The sequence below is a fragment of the Oncorhynchus gorbuscha genome, linkage group LG14 (assembly GCF_021184085.1).
Source record: "Oncorhynchus gorbuscha isolate QuinsamMale2020 ecotype Even-year linkage group LG14, OgorEven_v1.0, whole genome shotgun sequence".
Taxonomy (NCBI): domain Eukaryota; kingdom Metazoa; phylum Chordata; class Actinopteri; order Salmoniformes; family Salmonidae; genus Oncorhynchus; species Oncorhynchus gorbuscha.
In genome coordinates, this window is record NC_060186.1 from 70,971,110 (window position 1) to 70,995,883 (window position 24,774).

At 49.4% G+C, this 24,774-nt stretch overlaps 1 protein-coding gene and 1 pseudogene across 2 annotated transcripts; one reads left to right on the forward strand and one right to left on the reverse strand.

The window, feature by feature from the left end:
- Positions 1 to 92: 92 nt before the first annotated feature.
- Positions 93 to 627, reverse strand: LOC123995726 (annotated as a pseudogene).
- A 1,423-nt stretch (positions 628 to 2,050) lies between these two features.
- LOC123995377 (cleavage and polyadenylation specificity factor subunit 2) lies at positions 2,051 to 18,709 on the forward strand. Of its 2 annotated transcripts, XR_006831821.1 has the most exons (16): positions 2,051 to 2,190; positions 2,550 to 2,715; positions 2,977 to 3,136; positions 3,457 to 3,562; positions 3,801 to 3,930; positions 8,868 to 8,983; positions 9,207 to 9,394; positions 9,849 to 10,139; positions 10,342 to 10,442; positions 10,725 to 10,928; positions 11,680 to 11,835; positions 12,113 to 12,335; positions 13,005 to 13,343; positions 15,326 to 15,460; positions 17,290 to 17,487; positions 17,630 to 18,709. XR_006831821.1 is itself a non-coding variant. In XM_046298932.1 (15 exons), the coding sequence occupies exons 2-15, from the start codon at positions 2,567 to 2,569 to the stop codon at positions 17,380 to 17,382; spliced, it is 2,391 nt and encodes a 796-aa protein (XP_046154888.1). In that variant the 5' UTR covers positions 2,051 to 2,190; positions 2,550 to 2,566; the 3' UTR covers positions 17,383 to 18,709. The 2 variants fall into 2 exon arrangements, 1 of the variants encoding a protein (XP_046154888.1); XM_046298932.1 differs by having other exon boundaries at positions 17,290 to 18,709.
- Positions 18,710 to 24,774: the final 6,065 nt, after the last annotated feature.

Sequence of the window (24,774 nt, forward strand, 5' to 3'; positions counted from 1 at the left end):
TAATGAAAGTACATTGTTATAGAAATGTCCAACTTTGCATTATCGCTACGATTGCGTATACTTTGTCACACAAATGATTCACTAGCTGACAAAGGGACATGTTTATTAGTCGATACAACCCATAAAGATACAGTGAGGGAAACTCCTTCTTGGCATACTTGATTTGAAAACCATCCAGACAACAGGAGATGTGACTTGGGACACAAATATTCCAGGTGATGGGTGGGTCTACTTCCAGGTGACTTCCTCACCTGGCTTCAACTCCCTATACATAAGGGAGAATATTCAGAGGACCATTAGTACACACTTGGACTATTGCTAGGAATGTATCATTTCATATGAAGGCTAGATACTGATGCCTGATTCAAACCACAAGACCGAGATGTACAGCGCTGGCCTGGTCTTGAGTCTGCCATAGTTTGTGAAAAGAGAATATCTGCACCAGCACAGCATGGTTTACTTCAAAATTGTGCATCAGTGGGTGCAGATTTAACTCACCTGCTGTATAATGCACTTTTGTTCCTGAAAGCAGTCAGCTGCTGGTCCTGTGCGCTGTCCATGTAGATCCCGATCACAAAGCCAAGGGGGGCAAATATGTTCACGCATCAGGGCAGCGAAGTTCACCATGTTTCCTGGTTGGTGCAAAAAACGTGCATTTACAGTATACTGTATGCAGCCATATTGTATTATAAATATTTGGTGCACCTATAGCTGTGTGACAGCAGCATAATGAACCAGCGTGTATGCAAGCCTTTCTGCTGTCAAGTTCTAAGGAGTTGGCAAGAATACATAGACTCGAACACGGGGAAATAATAGCACGCTAACTGTTAGTGGATCACACCCAGTTGGCTAAGTTAGATGAACTGTTTATCCAAGTGTCCACACAACTGTTATCAGTAAATACACGTTCATTTTTGTTGTTACCTAGCTATCGTTGATGTTACTATCACAGCAAGCCAACTTTAGCCCAATATTGAACTAAAGGAGCCTAACTTCACTCTAGTCCAAGGTGGACGGACCATACATGTGTTTAAATGGCGAATTGGCTCTTACAGCCAAATACTCCATTTAAATGCGAATCGATTCAAAAATACGGTACGGGTCTAGAAACATAAAAACACTAGTTTTATATCACAAAATAATTTCACAAATGCAAAAGGCACACAATGGTCCTGTACACTGCTTTAAATGGGTTTTACACAGTTGCAGCTGGCAGCTGGCAGTGCTGGACCACCAGAGTACTGACATGTTGAGTGTAATAGTTTCTGCAGGGGAGCAGTGTTGTTTACGTTACGTTGCGTTAAAAGAACGACAATAGATGGCTAGCGAACCTAGAGACTACACAATTATCTTTGATACAAAGATGGCTAAGCTAGAAAGGGCTGAGTTGACACACAGGTTCGGAGAGACAGTTAATTAGCACAGTTAGTCCGTAAACAAGCACTGTAACATGGAAATATGTCCATGTGGGGAACCCTAAACATAAAAAAGTGTGTATCAATGTAACATTTTGTTTGTGGGACATTATTTGTCATTATGAAAGATACGGTCCTTGTGCTTCTAACCCCGTACCGCAAGCGATGCGTGTTCATGTTCAGACCGAACATCGCGTCTCTTGACTCATGTGGAACTAAGAGTCACGATCATGGGCTAATTTATGATGGACTCCAGCTGGTTATCTAGCAAGCAATAAGCCTCTGTTCTTCCCACAATAATTCTACAGTATGTTGTGATTGCAAGATATACGTTGAAGTATTGCACGCACGGCTATAGAAATACATATAGAAAAGGCTCCTCTCGCTCATACCGCTTCAGTGAGATTGGACCCTACCAAGTGCTCTAAAATGGTGGTGTTGTCTTGCAACTGTATGTGATGAAAAAGGCTTTTAAATTGAATATGTTTCCAAATTCAGAATATGAGCTAATTAGTCTGGAGTAACATTTTCATTTGAATAGTAAAACGAGTGCATTTATTATTTGGCAATACAATTATTTATATTTACGCCGCCATAGATATGATTTAATGGTATCTCCCAGTGACCTTTGACGTTTAAGCGGCAAACAATGTCTGAGTCGATGGAAGAAGTGTGGACAATCGTTGCTAAAAATGTCATAATATTGTAATGTTAGACACGTCGTGTTATTGAATTTTTTGCTCAATTGGAGTTAAAACCTGTATGGCACTTGATGGTATGTTACTCGTTAGTCTATGGCCCATTGTAATAGCAACATTTGTCTGCTAGCAAACGTAGCATGCATAGCATAACGTTAGCTAGATAGCTAGGACGGCTAACAGTTACTTTAGCTTGTGATCTCATAACTAGTTAACGTTAGCGATGTATGATAAATAGTGTTATATTGTCTAGTAAATATTGAAACTGCTGTGAAGTTGTATCATGTCCATATCATTTATGGACCATGGCTGTTTACATTTTTCAGTTTACAATACATGCATATCACAGTCATATTGCTGCATGTGAAGTGGTTCAAAATATAATCTTGTTAATAGCTAGTTAATTAACTAATGGTTCTATGTCTTGTCCCTGTAGTATGACAGCTGAGGAAAATGACGTCTATTATCAAACTGACTGCTGTGTCAGGGGTGCAGGAGGAGTCTGCCCTCTGCTACCTGCTGCAGGTGGATGAGTTCCGCTTCCTCCTGGACTGTGGCTGGGATGAGAGCTTCTCCATGGACATCATTGATTCCATGAAAAGGTAGAAGCCCACACCATAATCTAAGCCAGTAGGTCTCAATGGGGTACTTGGGAAGACTCAGAACATAGGCCTAATGATTGGTTACACATGAAGGGGATACATCGGGCAGGGCAAAATGTGATTGGAGTTACTAATTGAGTCCTGATGTCAGCTATCTAGACATCTCCACCACAGTCTCAATTTAATTCATTCCTAATGTCAACAACTAGAACTTGTCCCAGTCAATCAGGTTTCTTATGGACCATTCCTCCTCCTCTCCAGGTATGTCCACCAGGTTGATGCGGTGCTCCTCTCACATCCTGACCCCCTGCACCTGGGGGCCCTGCCCTATGCTGTGGGCAAGCTGGGCCTAAACTGCCCCATATATGCCACCATCCCCGTCTACAAGATGGGTCAGATGTTCATGTATGACCTGTATCAGGTGAGGCAGAGGTGTGCTAACCTGGTCCCAGATCAGTTTTTGTTGTCTTGCCAACTCTGCAAGACAGCACAAACCAATCTGGGACCCAAGCTAAGGGATGTATGCGATGTACTGCGCCAGCATTTCCCAAACTTGGTCCTGGGGACCCCAAGGGGTGCACATATTCTTTTGGGTCCTAGCACTAAACAGTTGATTAAAATAATCAAAGCCTGGTGATTCTTTAAATCAGCTAGGTAAAAACCAAACTGTGGGGAAACGAAATGTGGGGGCAGAGGGAGTAACACTGTAAAAGTTCTCACTTGTGATCTGTTGTTTGGTAGTCGCGCAACAACACTGAGGACTTCAACCTGTTCACCCTGGATGATGTGGACTGTGCTTTCGACAAAATCCAGCAGCTGAAGTACTCCCAGATTGTCAATCTGAAAGGTCGGTAATCAATGTATCAGTGTTACATAATGACTCAATTATAATATATAATTTCTATTGACTCCTGAGTAATGTACTGTATCTGTTCAAACCATAACACTGGTCTGCAGTAATCCATCTTTCCTATTTGACTGGGAAAGACACGGTCTGTCCAATTTCGATTGACTCCTGTTGTAGTGATCTCTTTGCTCTAGCATAAAACACTGGTTCAATCGACCTTTCTACATTTTGTTTACAGGGAAAGGACATGGTCTGTCCATCACTCCACTTCCTGCTGGTCACATGATCGGAGGGACCATCTGGAAGATTGTGAAGGATGGTGAGGAGGAGATTGTTTACGCGGTGGACTTCAACCACAAAAGAGAGATGTGAGTAGAGGGCCATCCCAGACTAAAATGTTTTTTAAAATCTTGGTCGTCTGTTCGTTCGACCAATTTATTGGTCGAAATTTGATCATGTGTATTTTTCCATATGTAGACGCATCCTATGTGTTAATCAAATCAACTCTATGCACTGAGCCTGTATGATGCTTTAAGTGCATTATTTGATGATATAATTAAGACGCACAGATGACTAGAGGTCTTGAACGCAATTGGTTTGATTGGGCCGGGATCAGACTTGATGCTCTGTGTTAAAAAAAAAAAAATTGAGTGACTGTGTGACTTGCACCCGTTGTCTCTCCTCCCTGCTGCAGTGATACCACAGAACATCAACATGTTTATCACGCTGTCCGTGTTGCTGAAGCTGCAAAATAATTACAGCCAATTCTGACAACTGTCACGCAAAAAAACAAGCATTCCTTATTCCCTCAACCCTTAGTCTTTACGTGACACATTTATGCACGTGACCAATAGGGCCTGACCTGTAGCATATCATAATCACATTAATAAATTGGTTATAACAAACTCTGAACACCGGAACATGTGACGGCGAAATGTATGCAGATGGCGTGACAAACTGGAAACGGGGGAATGTATGCAGATGGTGGGACAAACTGGAAATGGGAGAATGTATGCAGATAGTAGGACAAACTGGAAACGGGGGAATGTATGCAGATGGTGGGAGAAACTGGAAACGGGGGAATGTATGCAGATGGTAGGACAAACTGGAAATGGGAGAATGTATGCAGATAGTAGGACAAACTGGAAACGGGGGAATGTATGCAGATGGTGGGAGAAACTGGAAACGGGGGAATGTTTGCAGATGGCGTGACAACCTGGAAACGGGGGAATGTATGCAGATGGTGGGAGAAACTGGAAACGGGGGAATGTATGCAGATGGTAGGACAAACTGGAAATGGGGGAATGTATGACAAACTGGAAATGGGGGAATGTATGCAGATGGTAGGACAAACTGGAAACGGGGGAATGTATGCAGATTGTAGGACAAACTGGAAACGGGGGAATGTATGCAGATGGTAGGACAAACTGGAAATGGGAGAATGTATGCAGATGGTTGGACAAACTGGAAACGGGGGAATGTATGCAGATGGTAGGACAAACTGGAAACTGGGGAATGTATGCAGATGGTAGGACAAACTGGAAACTGGGAAATGTATGCAGATGGTAGGACAAACTGGAAACTGGGAAATGTATGCAGATGGTAGGACAAACTGGAAACTGGGGAATGTATGCAGATGGTAGGACAAACTGAAAACTGGGAAATGTATGCAGATGGTAGGACAAACTGGAAACTGGGGAATGTATGCAGATGGTAGGACAAACTGGAAACTGGGAAATGTATGCAGATGGTAGGACAAACTGGAAACGGGGGAATGTATGCAGATGGTAGGACAAACTGGAAACTGGGGAATGTATGCAGATGGTAGGACAAACTGGAAACTGGGAAATGTATGCAGATGGTGGGACAAACTGGAAACGGGGGAATGTATGCAGATGGTGGGACAAACTGGAAACGGGGGAATGTATGCAGATGGGTGACAAAACGGGGGAATGTTTGGTTGCTCAGGAGGTAAAGGAAGTCAGATGTGTGGAATAAATAATTGTGGTAAATACTGGAGATCAATAAAAAGGAGAGTCAGCACTGCGTACACATGATGCATGTCAAACAGGTGCTGTTAGATTATAATATACTTTTTATGACCGTTTGGTACAACACAAAATAAATTCTAGGTGAACCGTAGAGTCTACGTTGAATTTTTTGGTTATGACAGCAAAGATTAAACAGTTGCATGCATTCGTGAATGCAGTTGCCAACATGGAATAGTTTATTTACTAATTATTCAAGGGTCACTTTGTTATTTTAAAACTAAAATGCTTGATTGCATTTAAAAACATGAATCACTCCTGATGTGTGATGTGAAGGAATGAATGATAGATACAGTAGCCTATATAAGTATTGAACCAGGCCTAAGTTACAGTATTATGTCTAAACAAGATGTGCTCTTATGCCTACAGCTTGGGGGTGGTTATACAAGGCTGCTATACTAAACCTACTTATGATCATGGCATAAATTATTATAATGATGATCATTATAGTAATAATAGCAATCAGGAGATAAAAGGGGGTTATTATAAATCAATTTTTGGAATTTGGAACAGTGTAAACAACACTAAATACATTATAAATAATACCAGAGAGGCTGGTCTAACGAACAAGTGTAAAGCCTTTATTAAAGCATAGCAAAGATTTAAGAACAGCTGAATTTGTGAAATTGTTCATCAATCAGTAAGCTATTAAACAAACACTCTGTGAGTAGAGGGATGGAGAGAAGAGCAAGCAATAAATGTGGGAAGGCGAGCTGAGGGGTGGAGGGAAGGCGAGCTGAGGGGTGGAGGGAAGGCGAGCTGAGGGGTGGAGGGAAGGCGAGCTGAGGGGTGGAGGGAAGGCGAGCTGAGGGGTGGAGGGAAGGCTGAGGGGTGGAGGGAAGGGAAGCGAGCTGAGGGGTGGAGGGAAGGCGAGGGGTGGAGGGGTGAGGGGTGGGGGAAGGCGAGCTGAGGGGTGGAGGGAAGGCGCTGAGCTGAGGGGTGGGAGGGAAGGCGAGCTGAGGGGTGGAGGGAAGGCGAGCTGAGGGGTGGAGGGAAGGCGAGCTGAGGGGTGGAGGGAAGGCGAGCTGAGGGGTGGAGGGAAGGCGAGCTGAGGGGTGGAGGGAAGGCGAGCTGAGGGGTGGAGGGAAGGCGAGCTGAGGGGTGGGGGAAGGAGCTGAGGGGTGGAGGGAAGGCGAGCTGAGGGGTGGAGGGAAGGCGAGCTGAGGGGTGGAGGAAGGCGAGCTGAGGGGTGGAGGGAAGGCGAGCTGAGGGGTGGAGGGAAGGCGAGCTGAGGGGTGGAGGGAAGGCGAGCTGAGGGGTGGAGGGAAGGGGTGGAGGGAAGGCGAGCTGAGGGGTGGAGGAAGGCGAGCTGAGGGGTGGAGGGAAGGCGAGCTGAGGGGTGGAGGGAAGGCGAGCTGAGGGGATGGAGGGAAGAGCAAGCAAGCTGAGGGGTGGGGAAGGTGAGCTGAGGGGTGGCGGCTGAGGGGTGGAGGGAAGAGCAAGCAATAAATGTGGGAAGGTGAGCTGAGGGGTGGAGGGAAGGCGAGCTGAGGGGTGGAGGGAAGAGCGAGCTGAGGGGTGGAGGGAAGGGAAGGCGAGCTGAGGGGTGGAGGGAAGGCGAGCTGAGGGGTGGAGGGAAGAGCAAGCAATAAATGTGGGAAGGTGAGCTGAGGGGTGGAGGGAAGGCGAGCTGAGGGGTGGAGGGAAGGCGAGCTGAGGGGTGGAGGGAAGCTGAGGGGTGGAGGGAAGCAAGCGAGCGAGCTGAGGGGGGTGGAGGGAAGGCGAGCTGAGGGGTGGATGGAGGGAAGGTGAGCTGAGGGGTGGAGGGAAGGCGAGCTGAGGGGTGGAGGGAATGAGGGGTGGGAAGGTGAGGGGTGGAGGGAAGGCTGAGGGGTGGAGGGAGGCTGAGGGGTGGAGGGAAGGCGAGCTGAGGGGTGGAGGGAAGGCGAGCTGAGGGGTGGGGGAAGGCTGAGGGGTGGGGGAAGAGGCTGAGGGGTGGGGGAAGGCGAGCTGAGGGGTGGAGGGAAGGCGAGCTGAGGGGTGGAGGGAAGGCGAGCTGAGGGGTGGAGGGAAGGCGAGCTGAGGGGTGGAGGGAAGGCGAGCTGAGGGGTGGAGGGAAGGCGAGCTGAGGGGTGGAGGGAAGGTGAGCTGAGGGGTGGAGGGAAGCTGAGCTGAGGGGTGGGGGAAGGCGAGCTGAGGGGTGGAAGGTGAGCTGAGGGGTGGGGGAAGCAAGCTGAATGGTGGGGGAAGGTGAGCTGAGGGGTGGAGGGAAGGCGAGCTGAGGGGTGGAGGGAAGGCGAGCTGAGGGGTGGAGGGAAGGCAAGCTGAGCTGAGGGGTGGAGGGAAGGCGAGCTGAGGGATGGAGGGAAGAGCAGCTGAGGGGAAGGGAAGTGGAGGGGTGGAGGGAAGGCGAGCTGAGGGGTGGAGGGAAGGCGAGCTGAGGGGTGGAGGGAAGGCGAGCTGAGGGGTGGAGGGAAGAGCAAGCAATAAATGTGGGAAGGTGAGCTGAGGGGTGGAGGGAAGGCGAGCTGAGGGGTGGAGGGAAGGCGAGCTGAGGGGTGGAGGGAAGGCGAGCTGAGGGGTGGAGGGAAGGCGAGCTGAGGGATGGAGGGAAGAGCAAGCAATAAATGTGGGAAGGTGAGCTGAGGGGTGGAGCTGAGGGGTGGAGGGAAGGGGTGGAGGAAGGCGAGCTGAGGGGTGGAGGGAAGGCGAGCTGAGGGGTGGAGGGAAGAGCAAGCAATAAATGTGGGAAGGTGGAGGGGTGGAGGGAGGCGAGCTGAGGGGTGGAGGGAAGGCGAGCTGAGGGGTGGAGGGAAGGCAAGCAATAAATGTGGGAAGGTGAGCTGAGGGGTGGAGGGAAGGCGAGCTGAGGGGTGGAGGGAAGGCGAGCTGAGGGGTGGAGGGAAGGCGAGCTGAGGGATGGAGGGAAGGCGAGCTGAGGGGTGGAGGAAGGGTGGGGGGAGGGAAGGCGAGCTGAGGGGTGGAGGGAAGGCGAGCTGAGGGGTGGAGGGAAGGCGGGGTGGAGCTGAGAGGGGTGGAGGGAAGGCGAGCTGAGGGGTGGAGGGAAGGCGAGCTGAGGGGTGGAGGAAGGCGAGCTGAGGGGTGGAGGGAAGGCGAGCTGAGGGGTGGGGGGAAGGCGAGCTGAGGGGTGGGGGGAAGGAGAGAGCTGTCGGTGGCGGGGAAGGAGAGAGCTGTCGGTGGCGGGGAAGGAGAGAGCTGTCGGTGGCGGGGAACGAGAGAGCTGTCGGTGGTGGGGGAAAGCGAGCGACTTGAGTAGAGGGGCAACGATGGTTATAGTGTTTGTTTGTTTTCTCCAGCCACCTGAATGGGTGTACGTTGGAGTCGGTGAGTCGTCCCTCTCTTCTCATCACAGACTCGTTCAACGCTACATACGTGCAGCCGCGTCGCAAGCAAAGGGACGAGCAGCTCCTTAGTAAGTTAATCAACACTCAATCATCTGCAATCCTAGCCTGGTCACAGATATGTCTGTGCTTTCTTACCAACTACCTGTGGTCACTGGAAAGTCAATGACCATAGGAGTTGGCCAGACAACACAAAAAGATCTGGGACCAGGCTACAGTAATACCTATTGGTTGAATATGAAGGGGAAAGTGATTTACCATTCTTCCGTCCGCCGCCCCCCCCCCCTTCTTCAGCCAATGTAATGGAGACCCTACGCGGCGACGGCAACGTGCTGATCGCGGTGGATACGGCAGGCCGTGTACTGGAGCTGGCTCAGCTGCTGGACCAGATCTGGAGGACAAAGGACGCCGGGCTGGGGGTCTACTCTCTGGCCCTACTCAACAACGTCAGCTACAACGTGGTGGAGTTCTCCAAGTCTCAGGTCAGAGTCACACACATACCCTTTCATTACCTGACCACACAGTACCAGTCCAATCTGAGTTTTTGCTTCAGCCTGCCTGGAGTGCCAGTTGGGTGGGGTTTGCACTTTTGGGACTATTCTGTTGATGTAGTTGCAACATGTGAGCACAGCTAAAAAGTATTTGAAAGATCTAAAAAATAAAATAAAAATTCCCCAGGTCCAGTACCATCTACATATAAGTACTTATGTGCTTTTATTCACGTTTCAATAGTGCTCACTACTCATTTAAATGGGCTGTCATATGTAACATGCTGAATCTTCTGAAAGGTATAAAATGTTCGCATTTTGTGGCACGGAATTAATATATTTTGCAAAATATAGCATGTCACAAACACGGTACCTCAAACAGTTCGTCTTGCATCACTATGTAATAGGCATGGTAACAATAGTGGTGATGTTATATTCTGCCCTACAGGTGGAGTGGATGAGTGACAAGCTGATGCGCTGCTTCGAAGACAAGCGCAACAACCCCTTCCAGTTCCGTCACCTGTCCCTGTGCCACAGCCTGGCCGACCTGGCCCGCGTGCCCAGCCCCAAGGTGGTGCTCTGCAGTCAGCCCGACCTGGAGTCTGGCTTCTCCCGTGAGCTCTTCATCCAATGGTGTCAGGACGCCAAGAACTCTGTGATCCTTACCTATCGTACCACGCCCGGCACCCTGGGCCGCTACCTCATCGACAACCCCGGGGAGAAGATGCTGGACCTGGAGGTGAAACTATAAGAAAAGACTTTAGGGAAGACGAGCTGCCATTTTGGCTCAGATTTTTGGATTGATCTGTTTGTGCAGCGTGTCCATATGGCTCTTCCTGTCTCCCAGTTTCCATCTCAATTCAAGCATGGGAACAGCTTGATATGTCACAATGGCTTTCTCACCCCCCCCTTTTCATACATTTTTGTTGTCATGTTGACAGATTAGGAAACGGGTGAAGCTGGAAGGCAGAGAGCTGGAAGAATACCTAGAGAAAGAGAGAATGAAGAAGGAAGCTGCCAAAAAACTTGAACAAGAAAAAGAGTGAGTCACTGACATTTTATTTCTGGCCTATTCGAATTTACAATACTACTGCACTGTGAATAATATTCTTCCAGGTGGGTTAGGGGTATCATTTAGTTGTTTTCTGTGTGTTTGTATGTGTGCACAGATTACATTTTAGTCATTTAGTAGACGCTCTTATCCAGTACGACTTGACAACCACATAACAGCATGGTTGTTCTCCAGGAATGAAGATGTGTTCGTCTTTGAGGTGACGAAACACAGCAAGATTGTATGGGTCTAACATATTTGTGTCCGTCTCAGGGTGGACGTGGACTCCAGTGATGAGAGCGACATGGAGGATGACCTGGAGCTGCCGGCGGTGGTGAAAACCAAACACCACGATCTCATGATGAAGGGAGACGGCGTCCGCAAGGGCAGCTTCTTCAAACAGGCCAAGAAGTCTTACCCCATGTTCCCCACCCACGAGGAGAGGGTCAAATGGGATGAGTACGGAGAGATCATCAGGTACTGTAGTCAGTGAACTGGTAGTATTCTGGAGAGATCGTCAGTGAACTGGTAGTATTCTGGAGAGATCGTCAGTGAACTGGTAGTATTCTGGAGAGATCGTCAGTGAACTGGTAGTATTCTGGAGAGATCGTCAGTGAACTGGTAGTATTCTGGAGAGATCGTCAGTGAACTGGTAGTATTCTGGAGAGATCGTCAGTGAACTGGTAGTATTCTGGAGAGATCGTCAGTGAACTGGTGTATTCTGGAGAGATCGTCAGTGAACTGGTAGTATTCTGGAGAGATCGTCAGTGAACTGGTAGTATTCTGGAGAGATCGTCAGTGAACTGGTAGTATTCTGGAGAGATCGTCAGTGAACTGGTAGTATTCTGGAGAGATCGTCAGTGAACTGGTAGTATTCTGGAGAGATCGTCAGTGAACTGGTAGTATTCTGGAGAGATCGTCAGTGAACTGGTAGTATTCTGGAGAGATCGTCAGTGAACTGGTAGTATTCTGGAGAGATCGTCAGTGAACTGGTAGTATTCTGGAGAGATCGTCAGTGAACTGGTAGTATTCTGGAGAGATCGTCAGTGAACTGGTAGTATTCTGGAGAGATCGTCAGTGAACTGGTAGTATTATGGAGAGATCAGGTAATGTAGAAACAGGAAATCCCTTTGGATAATGAGCTCTAGCTATGCATTGGAATCTTTGTTGTAGCAGCTCCAGATGGCGTCACACAATATTGTACTAATGAATGGCTGTCTGTCTCCAGACCGGAGGACTTCCTGGTACCAGAGCTCCAGGCCACTGAGGAGGAGAAGAACAAGCTGGAGTCGGGCATGGCCAACGGGGACGAACCCATGGACCAGGACTCCTCATCCAAAGTACCCACCAAGTGTACCTCCACTACGGAGAACCTAGAGATCAAGTAATTTGGCCCAAACACCTAAATGAGAGCAGATGTATTCAGAGCCTCTCAGTGCTAAAATCATTCTGATATATATTCTAATGACATACAATTTTTTTGAAATATGCCTTGTAAGTTTGTGATTTTAATTATACTGCCAAGACTAGGTTATTTATTTATTTGCGCAAAATATGAATTGTGCCCATTTCTTTCTAATATGATCCTAAAACTATTTTTTTCTTAATGCATATTTAAAATATTGAGAAATGATCAATTGTGGTCTGATCTTCCTGTGCAGAGCCAGGGTGACTTACATCGACTACGAGGGCCGCTCGGACGGCGACTCCATCAAGAAGATCATTAACCAAATGAAACCTCGGCAGCTGGTGATCGTGCACGGCCCCCCTGAGGCCAGCCTGGACCTGGCCGAGTCCTGCAAGGCCTTCACCAAGGACATCAAGGTCTACACGCCCAAGCTGCAGGAGACTGTGGACGCCACCAGTGAGACACACATTTACCAGGTAGAATGTCATTAAAAAATACATGCTCATGTAGGATATTTTGAGACAGGTTTTTGACTAATGCCCTGTGAATAATTGACCCATTTGACATATCATTTTGTGTTATCACGATTCACCAGTCAGAAAGTTGATGTGCTTTAGTCACAGTTACTGTAACTCGGGGGTGGGAAACGCCAGTCCTCTAGGGCCTGATTGGTGTCACACTGTTTCTCCATCCCAGCAAACACAGCTGATTAATCAAATGGCATTCTAAACTGAAGATCATGTTTTGGTGATTATTGGAGTCAGGTGTGTTAGCTGGGGCAAGACTGTGACACCATCAGGCCCTCAAGGACTGGAATTGCACACCCCTGCTGTAACTAATCAAACCCAGGTCAAGCCATTTTAGAATTCTGGACCAGACAATGGGTCAATTGTGAATAAGGTTTATAATATATGCTATTTAGCAGACACTTTTATCCAAAGCGACTTCCAGTCAAGCGTGCATAAATATTACGTATGGGTGGTCCCGGGACTCAAACCCACTATCCTGGTGTTGCAAATGCCATGTTCAACAAACTGAGCTACAGAAGCAGTTTTATTTATGTGCAGAAATGTATAGAAACACAAACGTTGAGCTAAACCACTTTCTGTTGTATGTACATAAGAGGTTGTGTTCTTCTTCCCTAGGTGCGGTTGAAAGACTCACTGGTGAGCTCGCTGCAGTTCTGCCGCGCCAAGGACACAGAGCTGGCGTGGATCGATGGCGTACTGGACATGCGCGTGGTCAAGGTGGACACAGGCGTGCTGCCTGAGGAGGGCATGGTGAAAGGCGAGAAGGGAACTGGCGAGGAGGTTGTGGAAGACAGTGAGCTGGCCATGGACGTGACCCCTGCTGACGATGCCACCACAGACCATAGCGTGGTGGCGCAGCAGCGCGCCATGAAGACGTTGTTTGGCGAGGATGTGCGCGAGCTGTCGGAGGAGAGTGATGTCATCCCTACCCTGGAGCCTCTGCCTGCCCACGAGGTGAGAGTGAGCTCTGGTCCCGGGGGAGGGAGGGAGAGTGAGCTCTGGTCCCGGGGGAGGGAGGGAGAGTGAGCTCTGGTCCCGGGGGAGGGAGGGAGAGTGAGCTCTGGTCCCGGGGGAGGGAGGGAGGGAGAGTGAGCTCTGGTCCCGGGGGAGGGAGGGAGGGAGAGTGAGCTCTGGTCCCGGGGAGGGAGGGAGGGAGAGTGAGCTCTGGTCCCGGGGGAGGGAGGGAGGGAGAGTGAGCTCTGGTCCCGGGGGAGGGAGGGAGGGAGAGTGAGCTCTGGTCCCGGGGAGGGAGGGAGGGAGAGTGAGCTCTGGTCCCGGGGGAGGGAGGGAGGGAGAGTGAGCTCTGGTCCCGGGGAGGGAGGGAGGGAGAGTGAGCTCTGGTCCCGGGGGAGGGAGGGAGGGAGAGTGAGCTCTGGTCCCGGGGGAGGGAGGGAGGGAGAGTGAGCTCTGGTCCCGGGGGAGGGAGGGAGGGAGAGTGAGCTCTGGTCCCGGGGGGGAGGGAGGGAGAGGAGCTCTGGTCCCGGGGGAGGGAGGGAGAGTGAGCTCTGGTCCCGGGGGAGGGAGGGAGGGAGAGCGAGCTCTGGTCCCGGGGGAGGGAGGGAGGGAGAGCGAGCTCTGGTCCCGGGGGAGGGAGGGAGGGAGAGCGAGCTCTGGTCCCGGGGAGGGAGGGAGGGAGAGCGAGCTCTGGTCCCGGGGGAGGGAGGGAGGGAGGGAGAGCGAGCTCTGGTCCCGGGGAGGGAGGGAGGGAGGGAGAGCGAGCTCTGGTCCCGGGGGAGGGAGGGAGGGAGGGAGAGCGAGCTCTGGTCCCGGGGAGGGAGGGAAGGAGGGAGAGCGAGCTCTGGTCCCGGGGGGAGGGAGGGAGGGAGAGCGAGCTCTGGTCCCGGGGAGGGAGGGAGGGAGGGAGGGAGAGCGAGCTCTGGTCCCGGGGGGAGGGAGGGAGGGAGGGAGAGCGAGCTCTGGTCCCGGGGGAGGGAGGGAGGGAGGGAGAGCGAGCTCTGGTCCCGGGGGAGGGAGGGAGGGAGGGAGAGCGAGCTCTGGTCCCGGGGGAGGGAGGGAGGGAGAGCGAGCTCTGGTCCCGGGGGAGGGAGGGAGGGAGAGCGAGCTCTGGTCCCGGGGAGGGAGGGAGGGAGGGCGAGCTCTGGTCCCGGGGGAGGGAGGGAGGGAGGGAGGGAGAGCGAGCTCTGGTCCCGGGGAGGGAGGGAGGGAGGGAGAGCGAGCTCTGGTCCCGGGGAGGGAGGGAGGGAGGGAGGGAGGGAGAGCGAGCTCTGGTCCCGGGGAGGGAGGGAGGGAGGGAGAGCGAGCTCTGGTCCCGGGGGAGGGAGGGAGGGAGGGAGAGCGAGCTCTGGTCCCGGGGGAGGGAGGGAGGGAGGGAGAGCGAGCTCTGGTCCCGGGGGAGGGAGGGAGGGAGAGCGAGCTCTGGTCCCGGGGGAGGGAGGGAGGGAGAGCGAGCTCTGGTCCCGGGGGAGGGAGGGAGGGAGAGCGAGCTCTGGTCCCGGGGGAGGGAGGGAGGGAGAGCGAGCTCTGGTCCCGGGGAGGGAGGGAGAGCGAGCTCTGGCCCCGGGGGAGGGAGGGAGCGCGAGCTCTGGCCCCGGGGAGGGAGGGAGCGCGAGCTCTGGCCCCGGGGGAGGGAGGGAGCGCGAGCTCTGGCCCCGGGGAGGGAGGGAGCGCGAGCTCTGGCCCCGGGGAGGGAGGGAGCGCGAGCTCCGGCCCCGGGGAGGGAGGGAGGGAGGGCGAGCTCTGGCCCCGGGGGGAGGGAGGGAGGGCGAGCTCTGGCCCCGGGGGGAGGGAGGGAGGGCGAGCTCTGGCCCCGGGGGAGCGAGGGAGCGCGAGCTCTGGCCCCGGGGGAGCGCGGGAGCGCGAGCTCTGGCCCCGGGGGAGGGAGGGAGGGGGGGAGGGAGGGAGAGCGAGCGAGCTCTGGCCCCGGGGCCAGAAAACAGTTGTGGTTCTAACCCATGCACACCCTGTCTAACTCACAGATCCCAGGCCACCAGTCAGTGTTTATCAACGAGCCGCGCCTGTCCGACTTCAAGCAGGTGCTGTTGAGGGAAGGCATCCAGGCTGAGTTTGTGGGAGGAGTGCTGGTGTGTAACAACATGGTGGCCGTCCGCAGGGTGAGTTTGTGGGAGGAGTGCTGGTGTGTAACAACAGGGTGAGTTTGTGGGAGGAGTGCTGGTGTGTAACAACAGGGTGAGTTTGTGGGAGGAGTGCTGGTGTGTAACAACAGGGTGAGTTTGTGGGAGGAGTGCTGGTGTGTAACAACAGGGTGAGTTTGTGGGAGGAGTGCTGGTGTGTAACAACAGGGTGAGTTTGTGGGAGGAGTGCTGGTGTGTAACAACAGGGTGGCCGTCCGCGGGAGGAGTGCTGGTGTGTAACAACAGGGTGAGTTTGTGGGAGGAGTGCTGGTGTGTCTGTCTCCTCCCCATCACACAGTACGGTCATTAATTCAGCCCTGTGTTCATTCTGCACAATCTCGGTGTCCTTGTAGTTAGTGTCTGCCCTGAGGTTGGGAGTTCAATCCCCGGCTGAGTCATACCTCAGCATTTAGGAGAAAGATTGGGGGTGAGGCCCTGTGATAGACCAGCGTCCTGTCCAGGGGGTGTACTTGTACATCAAGATGCCTCACGCTACAGAAACAGGAGATAGGAGCCTATGTGCCGTTCCAGGTCACACCAGCCAAGGCTCCTTACATTCAGCGCTCTCTGACAGCCGAAACCATCCCTTTCACTGAGCTGCTGCATGAGAAATGGGAAATAAGCCCAGAGGGTGCATGGGGTGGCCTGTGTTGTCAACAACATGAACAGCTATATATGTATTGAACTTCAATTGAATTGAATGGCGATTGTTATTTATTTACAATAATGCTCTGGGGGAAGGAAGGATGATGCAGAAACAACATCAAATCAAATCAAATCAAATTTATTTATATAGCCCTTCGTACGTCAGCTGATATCTCAAAGTGCTGTACAGAAACCCAGCCTAAAACCCCAAACAGCAAACAATGCAGGTGTAAAAGCACGGTGGCTAGGAAAAACTCCCTAGAAAGGCCAAAACCTAGGAAGAAACCTAGAGAGGAACCGGGCTATGTGGGGTGGCCAGTCCTCTTCTGGCTGTGCCGGGTAGAGATTATAACAGAACATGACCAAGATGTTCAAATGTTCATAAATGACCAGCATGGTCAAATAATAATAAGGCAGAACAGTTGAAACTGGAGCAGCAGCACAGTCAGGTGGACTGGGGACAGCAAGGAGCCATCATGTCAGGTAGTCCTGGGGCACGGTCCTAGGGCTCAGGTCCTCCGAGAGAGAGAAAGAAAGAGAGAATTAGAGAGAGCATATGTGGGGTGGCCAGTCCTCTTCCGGCTGTGCCGGGTGGAGATTATAACAGAACGTGGCCAAGATGTTCAAATGTTCATAAATGACCAGCATGGTTGAATAATAGTAAGGCAGAACAGTTGAAACTGGAGCAGGAGCATGGCCAGGTGGACTGGGGACAGCAAGGAGTCCTCATGTCAGGTAGTCCTGGGACATGGTCCTAGGGCCCAGGCCAGTTGAAACTGGAGCAGCAGCATGGCCAGGTGGACTGGGGACAGCAAGGAGTCATCATGTCAGGTAGTCCTGGGGCATGGTTCTAGGGCTCAGGTCCTCCGAGAGAGAGAAAGAAAGAGAGAAGGAGAGAATTAGAGAACGCACACTTAGATTTACACAGGACACCGAATAGGACCGGAGAAGTACTCCAGATAAACAAATACATGATACATGACATGATACATTTTATTTAACGTTGGAAATGAGCAGATGTAACAGCCATGACTAGGAACCTGTGACAATCAACCATTTCTGCTTCTGTACAACACTCAATCTCCATTTTGCATCTGCTTGTGATTTTTTTCAGTGATAATGCACGTGTGACCCCTCTAACCCTCATCTCCCCCCCTGTACAGACGGAGGCAGGGCGCATCGGCCTGGAAGGATGCCTGTGTGATGACTATTATAAGATCCGTGAGCTGCTGTATCAGCAGTATGCTGTGGTGTAGGAGAGAGGAGCAACATGCAGCAGAGATGGTGTCAGTCATGACAGTATCACACAGACGGGATGGAGGGGAGCGAGGACTATTACCCAGAGGACCACAGGGTTCTAGGTATTCTCCACACACAGGCTACCTGAGCTCCCGTCGGGAGCCTCTCCAGATGTTTGAATTCCAACTGCTGTGTTGATTTGTCCTTTTTCCCCCCCATTTAAAAATCTGTTTACTGTTTATTGTGCGTCTTTCCCCACCGCAGTGAGAGACAGATGGGCTTTTCTGGAGTGACCTCTTCTTGATGTGAACACATGATGTAACCCTTATGGTCATTTTTACCTCTCCTCAAGCCCCCTCGGCTCTGGACTGGGCTGGCGAGGTGAAAGCTTACCACACGCTGGAGAGTCCCAACATCGTTGGACGTAGGCTGGAATGGTTCATCTGTTGTTGTTTTCTCATTAAAGCTGCAATGTGTAATGTTTTGGGTGACCCAACCAAATTCACATAGAAATGGGAGTTTTTGATCTGTCTTTCTCATTGAAAGCAAGTCTAAGAAGTGATAGATCTGTTGTATTTCTATGCTTCCCATTAAGTTTTGTTTTTTCATCTTTTACTTTCGGGTTCATACACCAGCTTCTAACAGCCAAAACTGCTATATTTTGGGTTATTGAAAAGATATTTCACCATGGTTTAGATGGTACAATGATTCTCTACAGTGTACATTGTTTGTTTTGTCCCACAAACTGAGATTAGGAGAACTATTAGAATTTTAGCAACCAGGAAATTGCGACTCAATTACTGCATATTGGACCTTTAAATGACCTTTTCTGAACAAATAAATGTTTGTTTCCTATATATTTTTCCGTGGGTCGAGAGAGGGGAACGAGATGTGTATACGCTGTCGGCAGGGTTGGGGTCAATTCAGGAAGTGAACCATGTTTCAATGAGGTCCATTTTTTAAAATTGTTTTTTTGTTTATTTTCATTTTTACTTCCTGAGTTGATTAAATGGAATTGAAATGAAATTGCCTGTATGTAAGCAAGTACCATTACAGGGGCTTTACTAAATGGTACTGCTGCAATTACAGTATGACACCACCAGATGGAGCCATGTTTCATCCATTCTGTCTGCCTCAGATTCCCTTTATCAAGTGTGTTCACACAGCAGCAATTCCAGGGTTAGAGATGACATTGTCCCTGCAGTAATATCTTGGTAAATTAGAATAATGCACTGTCATGTACATAACACGCTAGAATAGTCCATTCTCTCATGCTTGTATTTCAGGTAACTGAAATGAGGTTTATTATGAGACCGAGAAAAGTAAAAATGGATTTTAAAATGGCTCGCTGGTTTGTGTTAATTTTTGTAATCCACATATAAGGTCAATGTTGTTATCCCTGTGAAGTTTGAATTACCCATTGTATCGGTAGTGTGTGTGTGCACAGTAGGCCTAAAAGGCACCCTAATTCCTTTAAAGTGCACTTCTTTTAGCACTATGCTAAAAAGTAGTGCCCTATAAAGGGAGGAGGGTGCCATTTCAGACACAACCGTGTGTGAGGGTGTCAGTGTTGTGACTAACATGTTTCCTGCTTGGTCGGGGCTCGTCATTGGCTGATGTCCGCTGCTGCAGCAGTGGGGGCACATGGTATCGGCTGATTACGTTCACAGGAAGCATTGTGTTAATCCCCAGGGTGGGCCCAAGCCTTACTACCACATGGTCACTGCCGTGGCTCTACCCACCACAACGAAGCACCACCCTACCTCACACACTCCATGACGTCACATCAACGTCCATGTCTGCTAGTAGAACGCCCCACGCATGACCCCGCGGCCAGTCAGAGGACGGTGGGCCACAAACACACTAGTCAGGGTGGGCTGAGAGAGGGATCATGGATGGAGGGAGTTATAGGCATGAGCAGCATGGATGGCTGGCCCACTGACGTGCGACTAGGACAGTTTTATACAGTACAGTTACGTAACATACAGTTTTGCACTTTAGAAACATTAAAATTTAAATGCCCTTTTTTATAATCCATGGCACAGGCACACACACAAAACAACTTGTGAACGTCAGTAACCCCTTCTGTGATGGAGAGAATGGGATAGAGAAAACAGAAAACAAGACAGACAGACCGAGAGAGATCGAGGCTCTTCTGTGACGGAGAGAATGGGATAGAGAGAAACAGAGAAAACAAGACAGACAGACCGAGAGAGATCGAGGCTCTTCTGTGACGGAGAGAATGGGATAGAGAGAAACAGAAAACAAGACAGACAGACCGAGAGAGATCGAGGCTGTTCTGTGACGGAGAGAATGGGATAGAGATAAACAGAGAAAACAAGACAGACAGACCGAGAGAGATCGAGGCTCTTCTGTGACGGAGAGAATGGGATAGAGAGAAACAGAAAACAAGACAGACCGAGAGAGATCGAGGCTGTTCTGTGACGGAGAGAATGGGATAGAGATAAACAGAAAACAAGACAGATAGACCGAGAGAGATAGAGGCTCTTCTGTGCCGCAGGGCATGCCAGGCCTGCCCAGTCACTGCTTTTCATTTTGATAATTGACGGCGAGAACGCCAGAAATGTCCATCAGCGTAATCCTCTTAGCTTTCATAATGCTGACTCTGTCACAGAAGCCCCTGTTTTAATGTAACGAGTAGCTAAGCCTGCCTAGCGTGGCCATGGGACATCATGAGTCGCTCTGCCACCTCGGTCCACTAAGGCCCCACTCTGTCCCCTGGAGCCAGGGAGGAGACCTGTGGGTTTTGCCCCCTGAGTGTTTCCCAAATGGTGCCCTATTTCCTATATAGTGCACTACATTTGACCAGAGCAGTATGGGCCCTTGTAAAAGTCAGAAATAGGCTGCCATTTGGGACGAATGCCCTTTCTCCCTTACTCAACAAGTTCCCTTATAATCTATCCTGAGATCAGGTTAAATTAGTCAAGTCGTTGTGTTCCTGATTCCCGAGCACCATGGGGTGGGAGGACCAGAGTGAAAATCCTCTCTCTCTCACCCTCCCTCCCCCCACAAGGCTGACCACGTAATGCTGCCAGTGACATCAATGGAATAATGTGAAAGAGGAGTGGATTTCTAGGAAACAGAATGTTCTAAACATAACATATGTCACAGACACACAAAGCAAAATCCCACAATGTCCATTCCAGCTTTCATTGACTAGGCTCCAGAAGGTATGAACAGTTTCATGTGGGTGTGAAACATCCCTGGTTTCCTGCATGCGGGTATGAGGAGGAGGGATCTGCTTCTCCCTCCCAACCCCCCCCATTCTCTCTGTCTCTAGATCTCTAATTCCCCCTCGACTCCATGGGGCTGGGTAATCCTCCCGTGCCAGCGTCTTCCTGTGGTAATGGTCTTCAGCAGGGGAGCCAGTCATGCACACTCACTAGTAAAACAAACATGGATGGGCTGGATTGGGGATGCATGGCTGGGGTAGCAGAGGATGCAATGGGCTGAGCATCCTCTGAATTACACAGTTACTGTGGTGATCCTCTTACGCAATCTGCTCCTCACACCGGCCTACAATGCAAGGTAGGCGATCTCTGAACACAAATCCATCCACAAAGGCAGGCGGCTCTCTGCCAGATTATCCCAGGGGCCAATCATACAGGCAGCTGCCACGTTGCCTTTGTGATAAGACAATGGTGCTTTTTGTTGTTAGTGTGCATTTGTGGATGGAGGACAAAGGGTAATAGAGATGATGGAGCTATGGATGAGATGCAGTTGATCGTTTGTGCATGTGTGACTGCCTGGATATTACCCTAGCCTAAATCATGAAAGAGAGTTTTTCTTGGCAAAAAGATGGGGCAGAATATTTTCCAATTCAAAACCAACTGGAACAGTTGGTGTGCATTACCTGAAGCGATGCTAGCTGGATGAGGGCAGTTTCCGCCCGTAGCAAACAGCTAGCGCTAGCTCCCACTGTCATGTAGTTACAGCTAGAGTCAGCAGAATGAGACCTGGCTCCGGCTCATCCTAATCAGCTTGCGTCAGTGGGAAAGAGCACTATCTGATTTGACATGCCTGACAATGCTGTGAAAATAGCTGCTGGTAATGAGAGGAGTAGGGCTGAAAGGGTTCCGTGTGCATCTCAAATGGCACCCTATTCCCTATATAGTACACTACTTTTAACCAGGGCCCTCTGGGCTCTGATCAAAACTAATATACTATGTAGGTATGGTGTGTCATTTGGTATTCTGACAGTGTTTAAAAGTAGTGCACTATGTAGGGAATATGGTGTCACTTGGGACAATACCAGTGTTAATTTGAAAGCTGTCCAGATATACAGCAAACCTGTACACAGTAGTAGGCTACAGCCAGGGATGGAAATGTAAAAAGTCACTGGGAACGGACCAATGAAAAATCTATGAATTCACCTTAAAAAAACATTTACATGTCAAAATGATTTCCCATGTTTAACCCCCTTGGTAAATGTGGTACTTTACAGGTATGAATCATCCTGCAAGGCCTTTGTGACACACTTTGAAATTATGGAGAGAATTTTTGCAGGTAGAGAATGGTGTGATAAATGTTGTGCTGTCAGATGACTTTGTGCTTTGTCACGTAAGGGCATCATATACATGGTCTGCCACAGTGGCATCATTTTAAATAATTTACCACTCATCTTTGGACTGTTGTAAAGCAGAAAAAAACAAACAGGAAAAAAACATAAAACAACCCTAAGCAAGACTGTAAAGTAGGTGGATGAACTGAAAATGTTTTTTCATTCTGAATGTTTTGAACTATCTGTACATGACGAAGGCAGAATGGAAAATCAATAGCATTTGGATAGATTTCACAGTTGTAATATTTTAGACAAATATATAAACTCAGCAAAAAAAATAAACATCCCTTTTTCAGGACTGTCTTAAAAAGCTAATTCATAAAAATCTAAATAACTTAACAGATCTTCATTGTAAAGGGTTTAAACACCATTTCTCATGCTTGTTCAATGAACCATAAACAAATAATGAACATGCACCTGTGGAGCAGTCGTTAAGACACTAACAGCTTACAGAGGGTAGGTAATTAAGGTCACAGTTATGAAAACTTAAGACACTAAAGAGGCCTTTCTACTGACTGAAAAACACCAAAAGAAAGATGCCCAGGGTCCCTGCTAATCTGTGTGAATGTGCCTTAGGCATGCTGCAAGGAGGCATAAGGACTGCAGATGTGGCCAGGGCAATAAGACACCTAAGACAGTGCTACAAGGAGACAGGATGGACAGCTGATCGTCCCCGCAGTGGCAGACCACGTGTAACAACACCTGCCCGGGATCGGTAGATCCGAACATCACATTTTGTTTCACCAGGGGTGAAGGAATGAGCTTTACACCGAGGCCTGTACTCTGGAGCAGGATCGATTTGGAGGTGGAGGGTCCGTCATGGTCTGGGGCAGTGTGTCACAGCATCAAATCAAATGTATTTATATAGCCCTTCGTACATCAGCTGATATCTCAAAGTGCTGTACAGAAACCCAGCCTAAAACACCAAACAGCAAGCAATGCAGGTGTGGAAGCACGGTGGCTAGGAAAAACTCCCTAGAAAGGCCAAAACCTAGGAAGAAACCTAGAGAGGAAGCAGGCTATGTGGGGTGGCCAGTCCTCTTCTGGCTGTGCTGGGTGGAGATAACAGAACATGGCCAAGATGTTCAAATGTTCATAAATGACCAGAATGGTCCAATAATAATAAGGCGGAACAGTTGAAACTGCATCAGGTCAGGTAGTCCTGAGGCATGGTCCTAGGGCTCAGGTCCTCCGAGAGAGAGAGAAAGAAAGAGAGAACACACTTAAATTCACACAGGACACCGAATAGGACAGGAGAAGTACTCCAGATATAACAAACTGACCCTAGCCCCCCGACACATAAACTACTGCAGCATAAATACTGGAGGCTGAGACAGCATCATCGGACTGAGCTTGTTGTCATTGCAGGCAAGCTTAACGATTTCCTGCAAGACAGGAATTGTTCTGCCATGGCCAGCGAAGAGCCTGGATCTCAAACCTATTGAACACGTCTACCTTGGTGGAAGAGTGGGGTAACATCTCATAGCAAGAACTGGCAAATCTGGTGCAGTCCATGAGGAGATGCACTGCAGTACTTAATGCAGCTGGTGGCCACACCAGATACTGACTGTAACTTTTGATTTTGTTCAGGGACACACTATTCCATTTCTGTTAGTCACATGTCTGTGGAACTTGTTCAGTTTATGTCTCAGTTGTTGAATCTTATGTTCATACAAATATTTACATATGTTAAGTTTGCTGAAAATAAACGCAGTTGACATTTATTTTTTTGCTGAGTTTATTTGCAATAAGTTGTGAATGGGCTTTCCCACTGGGCAAAAACTGGTTTCCCCGTCATGTCAACCCCCCCAAGAATATACGAGAGACATTTAATCAATGTGGGAAACTAATTGGATTTTCTAAAAAGTCCAAAATCTGTTAATTTCAACTTTTCTCCCCCCCAATGTTTTTAAAAAAAAATCTACAGTGCCTTCGGAAATTATTCAGACCCCTTGACTTTTTCCACATTTTGTTACATTCCAGCCTAATTCTTAAATTGATTTAAAATGTCCCTTCTCTCAATCAACACACAATACCCCATAATGACAACCCCAAAAAATAACTGGTGTTTAGAAAATGTTGCTAATTTATAAAAGATAAGAACTGAAATATCACATTTACATAAATATTAAGACCCTTTACTCAGTACTTTGTTGAAGCACCTTTGGCAGCGATTACAACCTTGAGTCTTCTTGGGGACGATGCTACGAGCTTGGCACACCTGTTTTTGGGGAATTTCTCCCATTCTTCTCTGCAGATCCTGTCAAGCTCTGTCAGGTTGGATGGGGACCGTTGCTGCACAGCTATTTTCAGGTCTCTCCAGAGATGTTCGATCAGGTTCAAGTCCGGGCTCTGGCTGGGCCACTCAAGGGCATTCAGAGACATCTCCCAAAGCTTGTCGTGGCTGCGTGCTTGGGGTCAATGTCCTGTTGGAAGGTGAACCTTCACCCAGGTCTGAGGTCCTGATTGCTTTGAAGCAGGTTTTCATCAAGGATCACTCTGTACTTAACTTTGTTCATCTTTGCCTTGATCCTGACTAGTCTCCCAGTCCCTGCCGCTGAAAAACATCCCCACAGCATGATGCTACCACCACGCTTCACTGTTGTGATGGTGCCAGGTTTCCTTGATGCTTGGCATTAAAGGCCAAAGAGTTGAATCCTTCAATGCTGCAGAAATGTTTTGGTACCCTTCCCCAGCTCTGTGCCTCAAAACAATCCTGCCTCTGAGCTCTACGGACAGTTCCTTCCACCTCATGGCTTAGTTTATGCTCTGACATGCACTGTCAACTGTGGGACCTTATATAGACAGGTGTTTGCCTTTCCAAATT